Source organism: Meriones unguiculatus, chromosome 11, assembly GCF_030254825.1.
Source record: "Meriones unguiculatus strain TT.TT164.6M chromosome 11, Bangor_MerUng_6.1, whole genome shotgun sequence".
Lineage (NCBI taxonomy): Eukaryota > Metazoa > Chordata > Mammalia > Rodentia > Muridae > Meriones > Meriones unguiculatus.
The window spans coordinates 10,526,930-10,543,361 of NC_083359.1; the positions used below are offsets into that span (position 1 = coordinate 10,526,930).

Here is a 16,432-nt window from a genome sequence, read left to right on the forward strand (position 1 = left end):
GGAATGCTTGGTCTTACCAAATCAAAGAAGCTCACTAAATAGGGTTCAATGAAGTTTAATTTTTACACCTATATTATAAATCATTTAGCTTAATTAAATTAACAAACAGGACAAAATTTGTCACGCACACAAAAAAGTTAGCATTGCACCCCATGTCTAACTGTGTGTATCAGAAAATGCCTCCAAGGCCAGGGCAGCAGCCAGGCGCTAACCTCCCAACCCTTTTCACACCCAAGGTGAGGGGCGGGGAAGAGTAGTTTCCCAGCAAGAGCCACAGGGAAACGTGAAAGCCCAGAGTACTTCATCAGCAGGCTCTTGAGTCACCAACCTGACATGAGAAGAAAAAAGGCTACATCACCCTGCACGCTCCCAGGCTTCTTTACAGCCTCAGGCCAGACTTGGGCCAGACCTGGAGACCGCTCTGCGGCAGTTTGAGTTAGGGTGGTCCCACAGGCTCTTGGCTGAATGACTGGGTCCCAGTTGGTGGAACTACTTGGGATGAATTAGGATGTGGCTTTACTGGGGGGGTGTCCCTCGGGGTCCTACTGTGGATCAAAGTGTGAGATCTCAGCTGTTCCCTCTGAACCGTGAGTCCAATTAAACGCTTTCTTTCGTAACCTGCCTTGTTCTGTTTCCTGCTTGTTGATGGAGATTCGGGCACTTAGCTATTCCTGCAGCCAAGCCTCCGCTCTGCCGTCATGGTCTCTAATCTCGGGAGCTGTTAAACGCTTTCCTTTATAAGCTGCCATCGTCATGTTGTTTGTCACAGAATAGAAGAGTCAACGACACACTCCCTCCAGGACAAGCATAGTGCAGGACTAACAGGACCCACCCTCAGACCAGGCCACTGCCAGTGAGGAGTGTGCACAGCTGTACTCAGCACAGCAAGCCATTCTGTCTGGCATGTCAGAAGCAGACACAATCAACTGAACATCAATGCCCACTCTCCACACTAACTCACAGCACACGCATCATGAGTTCTCAGAGGAAGCCATTTTACTGGTGAATTGGGCACAATTATTGTTAGGAAATGTTCGAATGTGAAGGTTACACGCGGGTCCACAAATCACACCACGAGATCGGTTCCACGTGGGAGGTTTATTAGGGGAAGGGGGTTACAGAGAGGGAGAGGGAGAGAGAGAGAGAGACAGAGAGACAGAGAGAGGGACAGAGCCAGAGAGAGGAAGAGGAAGAAGAGAGAGAGAAACGGGAGGGCCCCAGTTCTCTTACAGGGTGACCCAGGGACATCCGCAGGTAGTTTTAGGTGATCAGCAGGTGGTCTAGGTGTCTTCACAACTGCCTGATAAACCGGTCTATCAGGTCCCTTGAAGCTGGCCATAGAAGTGCCTGCTTACTGATCCCAACAATTATGACATACTTTTCCTGAACAGGTAAAAATGTTCATACAGTCTGGGCTGGCTAGTTTTGTGTCAACCTGACACAAGCTACAGTCATCTGAAAACAGGAAATCTCAATTGAGAAAATGCCTCCCTAAGAAGCAGCTGTAGAACCTTTTCTTAATTAGTGAGTATGGGGGGAGGGCCCAACCCACTGTGGTAGTGCCATCCCTGGGCTGGTGGTCCTGATTTCTGTAAGAAAGCAGACTGAGCAAGCCATGATGAGCCAGCTAGTCGGCAGCACCCACCATGGCCTCTGCATCAGCTCCTGCCTCGAGGTGCCTGCCCTGTGTGAGTTCCTGTCCTGACGTCCTTCAGCGATGGACCGTGTTGTGGAAGTGTAAGGCAAGTAAACCCTTTCCTCCTCAAGCTGCTTTTGGTCATGGTGTTTCATCACAATGATGACAACCCCAACTAAGACATGTTCATTTTTTTTTTTTTTTTTTGAGACAGGGTTTCTCTGTGTAGCCTTGGCTGTCCAGGCTAGCCTTGAACTCACAGAGAGCCCCCTGCCTCGGCCTCTCAGAGTGCTCCCAGGGCACCACCGCTGCCCAGCTGACATGTTCATTTTTCAAATACCTAAATAAATACCTACCAACCTATTCTACATTGCAACACACATAACCACACCAATGGGCCCCCAGGCTGCTTGGGCCTTCCAGGCCTCTCTGATGCAGCTGGGTGAATAGGCCTAGAGTGATACATATGGGTAATCCCACTGAAAAGTGGAAGAGAATTTTGTCTCAGGCAGTCATATTTCCAACCTAGGAAATAAATCTTCTATATAAAGCAAGATGAAAGATGATTTCTTTCAAACTGGCATATGAGAAGGCTTTAACACATAAAGTGTTTTACATCCAAATGATTATTAGCTTCCAGTTCAGGGTATGGCCAAATCATGGGCCAGAAAGGCAAGAGTGACTGGATAAAAAGGAGTCAGATCCCAGCACTTGGGAGGCAGAGATGGCGGGATCTCTGTGAATCCAAGGCCATCTTGGCCTACATAGTGAGATCCTATCTCAAAAACAAAACAACAAAAAACCCAAACCAAAACAACAGTAACAGCTGGGAATGGTGGACTTACTTTGCCACGTTTTCCAGGTATCAGATGGTAGGAAAAGGAGAAAGGGTCTTCCCAGGACTATCTGACCATAGCAGGAAGCAGGGCAGGAAATGGCGACTGAGAAAAGGCAACCTGCTTGTGTTTCCATACACCATGAGATTAGTTAGTTCTAGACCTGCAGTAAGAGCGCCTTCATGCCCCTTTAAGGTGTTCCTCAGGCCAGGCAGCCAGGGTTATGAACTCTCAGATTCAGCTGCTCTTTCTCTTCCACCACGAGGCATTTTGCCAATGCCTTCTAGAATGCCAACTTAGAAAACTGTGTCACCCATAATGAAATGTTATTACTCCTGTCAATTACTTTGGCCAAAGTTCACTGTTGTCAGGGATGGAATCTGCTCCCCAGACGCCTTTATTCTCTCAAGCAGTGTCTTCAAAAATCAAATCAGTAAAAAACAGGCAATTGTAATTGCAAACTATGCACAGAAATTAAACATCTAGATCTGAAAATCACAAGAGAGTTCTTAAGAACCCTCCAGAGTATAGGGAGGAATCGGTCCAGGTCTGTAAGAAGGAAATCCTGCAATAACCGAGACACATTGCAAGCAAAATGGGCCAAAGGGCAGACAGGGCTCCAAATGGAAGACAAGAATTTATCTAAAGAAATCTGAGGGGCTGGAGAGATGCCTCAGAGGTTAAGAGCACTGGCTGCTCTTCCAGATTTCCGGAGTTTAATTCCCAGCAACCACATGGTGGCTCACAACCATCTATAATGAGTTCTGGTGCCCTTTTCTGACATACAAGTGCACACACAAACAGAACATTGTATATATAATAACATTGTATGAATAATTTAAAAAAATCTTTAAAGAAGTCTGAAAATTCCTATCTATTTTCCAAAAGTCTTAGCAGGGCCAGGTGCATTGGTGCAGAGCTGTAATTCTTGCACTCGAGGCAAAAGCAGAAGGAAGAGCCAGGACGTACCAGACCAGACAAGGCTTCAGTCAGAGAAGAGGAAGTGGGGAGGGAAAGACACCAAGATGGCCCGCCCATTCTTCAGTCCCAGCTCTGGTTAACCATCAGCGATGAGAAAGCCCACCTGCTCTGCTTCATCATCTGAAGTTAGAGAAACCACCTCCTCGTAGGTCCCAGCTCCCAGTCACCTCTGCCGTGGAGAACACCAAGACATTGGCCGGAACTCCAAGTCGCCTACGAGGCCAGGGAGTCAGCACAGTATCTGACCTCACACCCAGTCTCCTCCCAGCTCCTGTTCCCTTTTTACCGTCTTTCTTGCTTATAAAATACATGCACACCAACGGAGCAGGCCATCAAAGCCCCTCACTGCTATTGTTGGTTTCCTTTCTTCTTTTCTTAGTATTTCTATCGTATTTCTTTTCTCTCTGTAGCCTCGAATCTTAGCTGTCCTGAGCCTCTGTGACTCAACCTCCTGAGAGAAAGGACTGCTCTGTAATTTGTGCACCTATCTTTAACCCTCTCTTCTCAGTCTTCCTCTAACCAAAATTCCTACATTTCACCCCACCTTTTTTTCTTTTTGTCTACCATTCTCCCTGTGTATACCCCCTCCTGTTACTGATCACGGTCTCACTGTAATTTCTTTCTTTTTTATTTTTCCCACTCATAACCACAATAACTGATAGACCAGTACACCTAATCCTGCTGGGGTCCCTTTACTCTCCAAAGCAATCAATACTTAAGAAAGGAATGACCAATTATTGGCAACCGGCACTCCATTTCCGTGGTGGGCTTACTATGGACCACTGCAGGCCAATCTGCAGTGGAAGTCTGAGGATAGAGCCTGGTACCCTGCACAAGGATAAAAGAAAAGCTTCACCTCACCCTCTACGAAAGCCTGTCCTGCAAATACACTACTAAGGCGGAGAGGCAAGCTGAAACAGAAAACTGGACATAAGGAGTGGAACCTGCCTGAGAGAAGGTATATTGCAGGCAGCAAAAGCAGAGGGGCAAAGACGTCTGTGGAGGTCTGAATGAGAATGGACCTCGTAGGCCCACGGGTTGCAGTACTTGGTCACTTGGTCAAATAGTGGTACTACTGAGTCACATGGTTATTAGTGGTCATTCTTCTGCAGATCTGTACATGAAAAGGAGCAAGCTGAGGAAAAAAAAGATAATTTAAAACATACAGGTTGGAGAGAGAGAAAGGGGCACCAGGAAGTGTAGTGGAGCTGAGTCCTGTGTTCAAGGAGATAAAAAGTTCAAAGAAAAGCCTGATGCCAAATGGAATAGAGAGAGTGGGGATGCCAGGGCAAGACCTCACCCAGCTAATCTCACCCAATTAATTTGTGAAAAGGAATTAAACACTGGAACAGTGAAGGAAACCATCAAGACAAAACGCTCATGAAAATGTATTTGACCAAAGGGGCCAAGGTCCAGACCCAGCGAGCAGAAGTTGGCCGCAGTGGCCATATGGTTTTGGCTTTAGAGCCAAGGATACAAGAATGGGATTGAGGAATCTCCCTCCAAGGCTAAGGAAAGCTGCAGGGGCAGGAGTGTCCCTGCATGGAGGCCCAGAGAAGCCATTGTGTGAAGCTGTGAAACTGAAGCCTGAATTGTGCTGGAGACCCCAAGATGTTGGAGATGCCAGAGCCATGAGAGAGCTGCTGAGGAGAGCTGCTGACAGAGTGAAACCGGCCCTGAGAGTCATTGCAGTCAACGAAGCTGAAAGGACTTGGAGATCTGAGGAGCACTTGGACCTCACACATGGACATGCAGAATTTGAAGTCTGTCCTGCTGGTTTTCGGTCTTGCTTTCATCCAGTATTCCTCACTATGCTTCCTTTCCTGCCTTTTGGAACGGCAGTGTACATTCCATGCCATTGTATATTAGAAGTACGTGATCTGCTTTTTGCTTTTGATTTTACAAGGGTTACAGTTAAGAGATTGCCTTGAGGGCTGGAGAGGTGGCTCAGAGGTTAAGAGTACTGGCTGCTGCTCTTCCAAAGGTCCTGAGTTCAATTCCCAGCAACCACAGATGGCTCACAACCATCTATAATGAGCTCTGGTGCCCTCTTCTAGCATGCAAGCAGAACAATGTAAATATAATAAATAAAAAGAGATTGCCTTTAGTCTCAAAGAGACTTTGGACTTTTAAACATTGTTGAGACACTGTGATAGATTATGGGGACTTTTGAAGTTGGACTAAATGCATTTTGCATTATGACATGGGTACCAGCTTATAGGGGCCAGGGAGTGGAATGTGATGATTCGAATGGGCATGGCCCCGAAGGCTCACAGATTTGAATACTTGGCCATCATGGAGTGGCACTATTTGAAGAGATCAGGAGGTGTGGCCTTGTTGGAGGAAATGTGTCACTGGGGTGGATTTGAGGTCTCAAAAAGCCCATTTCAAGCCCGGAGTGTCTGTCTTGCCTGCAGATCCTGATGTAGAGCTCTCAGCTACTTCTCCAGCACCACACTCTCCACCATGACCACAACAGACTAAACCTCTGAAACTAAGCAAGCCCCAATCAAATACTTTCTTTATCAAAGCTGTTGTGGTTGTGGTGTCTCTTCAGAGCAACAGAACACTGACTGGGACATTACCTGAGCCCTTTGACATCAGGTATAGGATTTGGAGTTTGTCCTGCTACGTTTCCATTTTGCTACAGCCCAGTACTTCCTCACTAAGCCTCTACTGCTCCCTTTTGAAATGGTAACATTATTTTCTGTGCCACTGTATGTTGGATGTACGATTTTATAAGGGATTACGACTAAGAGACCCCTTGGGTCTCAAAAGAGATTTTTTTTTCTTTTTTGAGATAGGGTTTCTCTGTGTAGCCCTGGCTATCCTAGAACTAGCTCTGTAGACCAGGCTGGCCTTGAACTCACAGAGATTTGCCTGCCTCTGCCTCCTGAGTGATAGGATTATAGTCGTCTGCCGCAACTGCCCAGGTTTGTTCGCCTTTCTTTCTTTCTTTCTTTCTTTCTTTCTTTCTTTCTTTCTTTCTTTCTTTCTTTCTTCTTCTTCTTCTTCTTCTTCTTCTTCTTCTTCTTCTTCTTCTTCTTCTCTCTCTCTCTCTCTCTCTCTGTTTTTTTTTTTTTTATGTGCCCCAGGCATGAAACAGCTTTGGCCACCAAGCCAGGCATCAAGCTAGGATGAACAAAGCGCTGCCCTCTGCTCTTCCCCTGACTGACAGAAAACACCACCACCAACAAGGTGTCTCTGCCCATTGCCAGGGGTTGAGACTTTGGACTTTTATTTATTTTTATTCATTCATTCTTTTTTTTTTATTTTTTATTTTTCAAGACAGGGTTTCTCTGTGTAGCCTTGGCTATCCTAGACTCACTTTGTAGACCAGGCTGGCCTTGAACTTACAGAGATCCCGCTGCCTCTGCCTCCCCAAGTGCTGGGATTACAGGTGTGCACCACGATGCCTGGAGAGACTTTGGACTTTTAAACAGTACTGAGACAGTGAAAGACTATGAGACTTTTAAATCTGGACTAAATGCATTTTTGCATTATGATATGGCTACAAGCCTATGGGGCCAGGAAGTAGAATGTTATCATCTGAGAATGATCGCTATTGGTTCACGTATTTGAATGCTTGCTCCCTAATTGGTGGAACATTGGCAAAGGATTAGTAAGAATGGCCTTATTGGAGGAGCTGTGTCACTGGCGCTGGGCTTTGAGGTTTCAAAAGCTGAAGCCATTCGCAGTTAGCTCTCTCTGCCTCCTGTGTGTGTGGATCAGGATGTAAACTCTCAGTGCTGCTCCAGCCAGTGCCGTGCTCCCCACCATCGTCACAGTTGCCATGGACTCACCCTCCCAACTGTAAGCCCCCAATAAACTCTTTCTTCTAGAAGGTTGTTCATGGTATCTTTGCACAGCAATAGAAAAATTAATCAAGACACAATCCTAAGATATCCAGCAAGACTTTACAGTAAAGGAGGGAGAAGGAAAAAAACTTTCCATGACAAAAGCAGGCTAAAGGAATGTATGAACACCAAGGCAGCCCTACAGAGGATACTGGAAGAGAAAGACAGTTCCATCCAAGAGGCTACAGAGAAGAAAGTAACAAGGCTAACAAGGCAGTTGTTAACAGAAGAGGACTAAGAAAATATATATATTTAAAAAAAAAACAGCAAAATACACACCTTTCAAGAATAACTGAATGTTAACTGTCAGTTCTATAAAGACACAGACCAACAGACTGGATTAGAAAACAGAATGCTTCCTTTTGCTGCCTCTAAGAAACATGCTTCATCATCAAGAACAGCCAGTATCTTAGGGTGAAAGATGGCGCTCTGGTTGCTTTCCTGTTGCTATAATAAACACCATGACCATATAAACCTTAGGGAAAGAAAGGGTTTACTTCAGTTTATACTTCCAGAAAATAGTCTATCACTGAAGGAAGTCAGAGCAGCAACTCAAGGTAGGCACCGGGAGCAGAGACCATGCAGGAGGGCTGCTGAGTGGGCCCCTCTAAGTCTCTGAGATCCATGTTCAGCTAGCTGCTGAGTGGGCCCCTCTAAGTCTCTGAGATCCATGTTCAGCTAGTTGCTGAGTGGGCCCCTCTGAGTCTCTCTGAGGTCCATGTTCAGCTAGCTGCTGAGTGGAACCCTCTGAGTCTCTCTCAGGTCCATGTTCAGCTAGCTCTCCTATACAGCCCAGGCCCATCTGGTGACACCACAGTGATGTGCCACCTCTCCATCATTAGCAATGATGACAATGCCCTACAGGCATGCCCACAGGCCGCTCTGATCGAGGCAATTCTGCAGTTGAGATCTCTCTCAGGTGACTAGGGTGTGTCAAGTTGACAGCTGAAGCTAACTAGAACAGATGGAAAAAGGTCTTTCGGAGCAAAACCAAGCAGCTGCAGCAATTCTAACATCTGACAAAATAGATTATAAATCATATCTAGTCAGAAGAGATATTTCAAAAAGTCACTTCTTACTGCTCAAGGGAGCAATAAATATATCAAGAGGAAATTAAAGTTCTAAATATATAAGCTGACTGATTAATCCCAAAACCCTAACAGTCAGTGACTTCAAACTGCCATTCTCATTACACAGGTTAACCAGAACAAAGATAAACAGTGAAACAATACAACTAAATGGCACCATAGATTGAATGAACCTAACAGACATCTACAGGACATTCTATGTAATGCACTTTCTCAGTAGTTCATGGACTTTTTTCTAAAATACACTAATTATTTGGACACAAAGCAATTCTCAACAAATAACAGAAAACTGAAACAATTCCTCCTATTGTATCTGCTGACTACATTGGAATAAGGCTACAAATCGGGAGCTGAGAGATGGCTCAACAGTTAAGAGCATTTACTACTCTTGCAGGAGACCCAGGTTCAGTTTCCAGCACCCATATGATGCTCACAACTCTAGTTCCAGGGAATTTTATATTCTCTTCTGACCCCCAAGGCTCCTGAATGCATATGGATCATATACATACAAACATAAAACACAAAAATAAATATTTTTTTAAAAGACTATATATAAATCGGCAGCAAGAGAAACTACAGAAAACATAAATGGAGATTAAACCACACACTGTTCTTAGTAGGCAGAGGCAGGCAGAGCTCCAGAAATTTCAGGCCTGCCTGGTCTGAAAGAGTTCTAGGCCATCTAGGGCTACATAGGGAGACCTGACATACAAAAACAAAGCAAAATGAACAGAAAATAAACAGTCTGGAATGTTGAGTAAGTAACTGAAGAAATCAAGAAGGAAGTCAGAAATTTCTTACAACTGAATGAAAATAATGACATATACTCTTTAGGCTTCTGCAAGCACCTGCACACACACACACACACACACACAAACACAAACACACACACACACAAAAAAAAAAACATTAAATCAGAGATTTCAACTTAATGATGGTGCTTAAGTCATAAAAAAAAGAACAAACACAACACAAAATCAATAGATAGAAAGAAGACTGAAACAAATTACTGAAACAGATACAAAACAGCAAAACATAAAGCAGATGGAGCAAAGAGTTGATTATTTGAAAAGATAAACAAGATAGACAAATCCTTAGCCAAATTAGCTGCCCCCCCCCACAAAAAGCAAGAAGGCCCCAAATTAATAAAATTGGAAATGAAAAAGAAAACACACAGAGTGGTACATGCCCTTATTCCCAGCAGCTGGGAGGCAGAGGCAGGCAGATCTTTTGAGTTGGATGCTAGCCTGGTCTACAGACTGAGTTCCAGAACAGCCAGGATTACACAGAGAAACCTTGTCTCGAAAAACAATACACACACATATATACACACACACACACACACACACACACACACACATAGACAGAAAAGAAAACATTACAACAGATACTAAAGAAATAGAGAAAATCATAAAGACATACCTTAATTTTTTTTTATTCCACTAAACTGGAAAATAAAACAGATAAATTTCTAGATGAATAAAACTTACCAAAATTAAGCCAAGATGAAACAATTTTAAAAGGCCTATAACAAGCAATGAGATCTGAAGCAATATTTACAAATCTGATGACTAAAAAAAAAAAAGCACAAAACAAGTGGATTCAGCACAGAAATCAAAGCACAGACCTTCAAAGAAGAGCTAACATCTAAGTTTCTCAACTCGTTCCAAGAAATAGAAAAGAAACATCCCAAATTCTTTTAACAAAGCCTGTATTATCTTGTTTGCAAAACAAAGACATGACCAAACAAAAATTATAGACCAATGTTTCTGATCAACATGGATACAAAAAGATTAACTCAATTTTGCAAACTGAATTCAAGAATATATCCAAAAGACCATCAGGACCAAGTTGGCCTCATTCCAAGCAAGACAGCTCAACATACATAAATCAATACATGTAATTAATTCATCGCATAAATAGTCTCAAAGGTAGAAATCACACAGTCATCTCAGTTCATGCAGAAAAGGCCTTTGACAAAAATTCAACATCTTTTCACAAATAAAAGTCTTGGAGAGGCTGGGTGGTGGTGGCACACATCTTTAATCCCAGCATTTAGGGAGGCAGAGGCAGGTGGATCTCTGAGTTCAAGGCCAGCCTGGTCTACAGAATGAATTCCAGGACAACCACAGCTACAAAGAAATCCTCTCTCAAAACAAAATAAAACAACAACAACGAAAAAAAGATAAAATAAATTTAAAGTAAAAGAAATAGACTCTGAAGAATCTATTTAAAAAGAGGAAGAAAGGAAAGAAGACTGCTGGAAGTACCACAGTACCTGATTTCAAGTTATACAACAGCCACAGTAATATAAACAGCATGGTACCGGCACAAAAATAAACACATAAACCAATGGAATAAAATAAAGGGCTACATGTGAGTCTATGCAACTAACCGATTTTCTTTTATTTACTATTTTTTTGAGACAAAGAAAAAAAACACATATTGGCTAAAAGAAACCATGTTCAACAGATGGTGCTAGGAAACCTGTATGTCTATATTTAGACAAATGAAACCCGCTCTTCATCTCTTACCTTGCACAAAAACTAATTCCAAATGGATGAAACACCTCAGTTTAAAGTTGGGTGTAAAGATATAGGCATACAAGCCAGGCACAGTTGCACATCCCTTTAATCCCAGCATTCCAGGAGGCAGAGGCAGATGGATCTCTGTGAGTTTGAGGCCAGCCTGGTCTACAAGGTGAGTCCAGGACAGCCAAGGCTACACAGAGAAACCCTGTCTTAAAAACAAAAAGATATAGGCAAACATAAGGACTTTCAGAGTAGGACTCTAAGTAAGTACACAGGCAATCAGACCAACAAGCAGCAAGTGAGGCCTAAAAAATTATAAGTCCTCCGCTCTACAAAGGAAAGTGTTAACTGTGTGAAAAGAGCCTACAGAATGGAAGAAAATCTTTGTCAGCTATACATCTGACAGAGGATTCGTGTCTAAAGTACACAAAGAGCTTGAAAACTAAACATTAGATCCCCTGAACCTGCCGTTACAGGCAGTTGTGAGCTGCCAATGAAGGTGCTAAAAACTGAACTCAGATCCTCAGGAAGAGCAGCCAGTGCTCTTAACATTTGAACCCTCTCTCCAGCCCCACCCTAACCCAAATTATAGCCTTTTTAATAAAGGAATAAAGGCACTCAGCCTTTTCTAGCTCGCAAGTCTAGTCTAGCAAGACAGTCTCCTATCTCCATGCCTGAGTCAGAGTGCCTAAGATCAGGGGCCAGAGAGCACCTTAGGGCCAGAGGACCTTGCTGGAACAAGACAGGGTGAATCGTATTTGGGGCTGTCAGTCTGAGGGCACCACATCTGAAGGAATGCAGACCGGCACCAGGAAGAACTAAATGGGTAGCAAGACCAGAGGGTACTCCATGCCAGTCCTGGAAAGCACGCTGAAGCATCTCTCCAGTAAGCACATGCTCTGCAACCCTGCAAACTCTGAGAGAGGGGTCAGTGCCAGCCCCTGCAATGCAGCCGGGGGTGGGGGGGCAGCCATCAAGGAGCAAGGCTCACAAGGCAGTGTTATGAGGCAGAGGAGCGCCACGCTGTGGCAGGGCCCCATGTGGAGGCCACCCTTTATTACAGTTCAAAGTCTCAGCTGTTCACCTTTAGTCCACGGCTGACAATACACACTTGGACATGGACAAAAACTGGGATTTCTAATGCTGTCCCAGGACATTTCCCTCCAACCTGTAGTACTCCCTCTAAATCAAAACATTTCCTCCGGGAAGGACGGGGAGACTCAGAGCACTGGGAGGTAAAGAAAATGTCAGCGTATGGAAGACCAGAAACTGGCCCCTACCCAGCAGGATAAAGACACACAGTTGCTGGGGGAGGAGTTTCTGACCAGCCGCCCTGTGTAAGGACGTTCCAAGTGTTCTCTCAGGGAGCTAAGTCAGGGTGGGAGCGCACTGGCGAAGCGTGTGACCCAGAGCCACTGCTGCTCTGTGACTCCTGGATAGGGCCTACCTCTAAAAGAATGACACAGAAGCGCCAAGACAGGCGCTTGCTGTGTTAGTCCACATGGCAGCCAAGCGCAGGCATCAGTTTCAGAAATGGAAATAAAACAAAGCAACTCAAGCTATCTATGGGTGTCTGCCCCAGACAGAGCTGCTGCAAGGACAGATTCATTCAGTGCTCCTCGAGACCTCCTGTGTGCTGCATGCTACAAACGCTGGATCAGAACAAAACAACTGTCCTCAGAGAAATGACAGAACAGCGGGAGAGATGAAAAAAGATAAATAAAATACATTATTTATACAGATAATATGCCAAGCAGCTAGGGCATTGGTATAGCCAGGAAAGGACTAGGAAGTGATATTTGCTTAAAAACCTAAAGAAGTATAATTCTATAATTCTACAAACAAAGCTGCAACTACAAAGGCCAACTGGCTATTTAACTTCTGTGCTGTGGAGAAGTTGAAATGTTGCAAGACCAGAGGCCAAATTATCTTTTTGGGCCACTGTTAGCCCTTAGGAGTCATGTATTCCCATCTCTGTTAGGACCTAACATCTTTGCGAGCATGAGATAAATGCTCTGGAGTGTACAGGCTCCTCCATTCCACCAACCAGAAGGCTAAGAATGCTTCAGAGAGCATCTGTGGCTTGGGGTTGAGATTTCCCCACTTTTATGTAACCCGCCTACCAGAGGTTTCCACCAATGGACTTGCAAAGTGACTGGAATTATGGTTTTCTTTGTTGTTACTATAAAACCTCATGAAACTATTACCACATATTTGGATCATATTTGGCTCCAGAATAAACCACCTCTTATTCCCACTGCGTTTCCTGCTGACAGGTAAAAATTGGATTTCATACTTTTTTCCAATTATGTTCTGTCCACTCTGAAACACTAGACTCTTTATATTTAATGCCTTCTTTCAGTTAACTAAGAACCAGAAAGAATGGCGGAGAGCAGGGAAGAGAGCCTGAGGCAGGAAGGGAAGGCAAGGAAACTGTGAGGATGGCAGGGAGAGAAATTTCTCAGAAGTCTGGTTGCAGTCCCTTGCCAGCTAAGAATGAAGAATTCCAGCACAATTAACATTTGCTGTGAAGATGACATCTTTTCACATACTGCTGCTGAGAATGTTAAAACAGCAATGACCTACCCTTGAGTATGGCCTGACTTTTTCCTATACCAGGTATTTTCTGGGAATCAAACAGTCAGGAGTATAGCTTTTATCTACAGTGAAAACACCCTAACTCCTCATGCAGCCTTGATAATCTAGGGTGTTACCTGTTTAATGCATCTCAGAGCACTTTTTAAAGACGTAACTGCAAAACTCGGGCCACCGAATTCCACCCATGTTAAGTACATTAATGTTTTTTGTTTGTTTGTTTATTATTTTCAAGACAGGGTTTCTCTGTGTAGCCTTTGCTGTCCTGGACTAACTCTGTAGACCAGGCTGACTTCAAACTCACAGGGATCCACCTGCCTCTGCTGGGATTAAAGGCGTGTGCCACTATCCCCAACAGGGTTTCTTTTTTAATAATCTACCATTCTGGAGGCTGGATGTGGCTCTGTGAAACATTTAATAAAACGTCACACAGAGACAAGATTTGATACTCCCCCCCCCCCCGAGACTGTGCAAGGTCGTGTTCGTGTGGAAAGGAGTATGTCTCAACTCTCAAGTCACTATACTGAAGGCTTAGGAGAGAATTTCATGTGTTGAGTACCTACTACGTGCAGCCACCAGTTAAGCCCTTGCAAGCGAAATCTCATTTATGCTTCACTACTGTCATATCCCTAAAGTTTTAACTGAAGAAACGGTCGCTGAATGTTTATGACATCCGCCCAAAGTTGCACCCTCTAAGCGGCACGGCTAGGCTTGGAAAAAGGTCTAATCTAAAAAAAAAAAACCTATTCCCATGGATGTTGCAAAATTAAGATCTCGCCCGCCCTTCCGAAAACCCAGATCTTTTCTAGTGCAAACCATCCCCCCCCCGGGGGGGGGGGTGCCACCGGCCCGGGCGCTCCAGCCCAGGCTCACGTATTCCCACATGCCGACGCAGCTAGGGACCTAGCCCGCTCCAGCCACAGGTGCTCTTCGCGGGCTCCGACACGCACACACAGACCAGGCGACCTCAGCGATGAGCACGCCCTGCTGAATCCAGTCCAGGCCCGGAACCTGAAACCCAGCTTCCCTCAAAGTGGGGCGCCGCGGGGAACCGGAAGCCATCAGGGCCCACGGCCTCCCGCCAGCGTGCTCCTCCTCTCCCGGATCTGAATCTGATACACCGAGAGCCTCGGGGCACTGTCCTCCTCGTTCTCCCACACCAAAAGCTTCTTACAACCCCTGTCCTTTACCTAGTGGTCGGAGAGACCATGGTCAATCAACTTCATCCTCCCGCCTCGGAATTGACGTAGTGTAGCTTGGCTCCGTCCAATCACAATACTTGGGACGCACATGCGCTTTGGAGATGCACCGCCCTCCAGGCGTAAGGTTTACCATTTGAGGTCTGGCTTAAGTCCTTTCCCTTAAGTCTTCCGGAAGGAGATTCTGAGCAGTGCTTTGGGTTCCACAGATTTTCAGAAAAACCAAATTTACGCTGCAAAGCAAGACAGATGTCGTATTGCTGTTATCCCAGCGCTTGGGAAGTGGAGGGAGGAAGCTCAGGGATTCAGCGTCCCCTTCGAGCTAGGCGACAGGACACCGTCTCATAAAGCGAGAGTAAATCTACAGCTGTCCAGATTGTTATAAAGAGCGATGTGATGTTAATACAAAGATGAGGGGACGGTTATCAGTTAAAAAGAGAGAGATTAGAAACACACCTACACACAAGTCACCACTCTCCCTCCCAACAAGTAGCCACGGTTACCACAGTTAGGAACGAATAGCGCTAGGCCTACCAACTGGGGCCCCGAGATAAAACCTTATTTTTAAGGCAGGGTCTCACTGTATATGTAGCACACGCGCTCCTCATTCTCCTGCTTCAACCTCCTGAAAGCAGGAGTCACATACCACCACACCTAGCAAGACTTTTACCTCATGCAAAAGAATTCTAGACAGTGCGCTGACCTAAATGTAAAAAGCACAACTCCAGACAATAGCACACTATCATGGCCATAGAGAGGAAAAATAGGAAAGGGCTGATAAAAATTAACATAGCAGGAATCTGAATAGGCATGTGAATCTCTGCGAGTTCAAGAATCTACATAGTGAATTTTAGGACAGCCAGAGCTACAGAGAGAACCTGTCTCATAATAATATTATTAATAATAATAATCAGTAAAAACAATATAAAGATACAACAGAATGAAAATGCAATAAGATTTGTAATACATATATCTGGAAATAAATTTTATTTAGAAAGATACAAAGCTTTATTTTATTTCCATTGTATATCCATTACATATGGGATGAGGTTAAATAAAGATATTTTCATACAAGTCTATAATTTATAATGTACTTTGGGTATATTCCTCTCCATCCTCTTTACCCTCCCCTTTCTCATCCCCTTATCATCATGCAATTAGCTGTGTATGTCTTTCTACAGCTATCATTCCTAATTCATCAATTATGTTTATATTAAAATCCTTATAAGTATCCACATATTCTGGAAAAATAGTGTAATGTTTATTTTGTTGTTGCTTTTTTTTTTTCTTACTTTTATTTTGAGAGATAGGATCTTCCTAAGTTTCCCAACCTGGATTCAATGCACTCAACCCATCCTCCTGCCTCAGCCTCCTGAGTAATGTTACTTTTTAAATCTTTATGTGTGTGGCTATTTTACTTGCATAGATGTCTATGGACCAACTGTGTGCCAGGTGCCCAGAGTCTCCAGAAGAGGGCATCAGATATCCTGAGACTGGATCCTTGGCTGTCCTGGATCTCATCTCGAACTCACTGAGATCCACCTGCCTCTGCCTCTGCCTCCTGAGTGCTGGGATTAAAGGTGAGTACCACAACCACCTGGCTGAATGGGTGAAATTTAAAACAGAAAAAAATGACTAGGGACATAGTTCAGAAATGGAACATGTGCCTAAACTCAAGTTGTCAATCAAACCTATAACAATTTTTTCTC

The 16,432-nt window shown here is 44.3% G+C and overlaps 1 protein-coding gene and 1 non-coding gene across 3 annotated transcripts in view; both read right to left on the minus strand.

The window, feature by feature from the left end:
• Nucleotides 1-14,851, minus strand: part of Dhrs7b (dehydrogenase/reductase 7B) — a 29,464-nt gene extending 14,613 nt beyond the window's left edge. Inside the window, exon 1 of one of the 2 annotated variants that reach the window (XM_021658193.2) lies at nucleotides 14,715-14,851. In XM_021658193.2, the coding sequence (XP_021513868.1) occupies nucleotides 14,715-14,734 (20 nt within the window). In that variant the 5' untranslated portion in view covers nucleotides 14,735-14,851. Of the gene's footprint in view, nucleotides 1-14,474; nucleotides 14,654-14,714 lie in introns of those variants that run through there. The other variant, XM_021658194.2, reaches the window with a different exon arrangement.
• Nucleotides 6,536-6,676, minus strand: LOC132646591 (small nucleolar RNA SNORA48). The gene has a single exon (XR_009584854.1). It is a non-coding gene; the product is annotated as a small nucleolar RNA SNORA48 (small nucleolar RNA).
• Nucleotides 14,852-16,432: the final 1,581 nt, after the last annotated feature.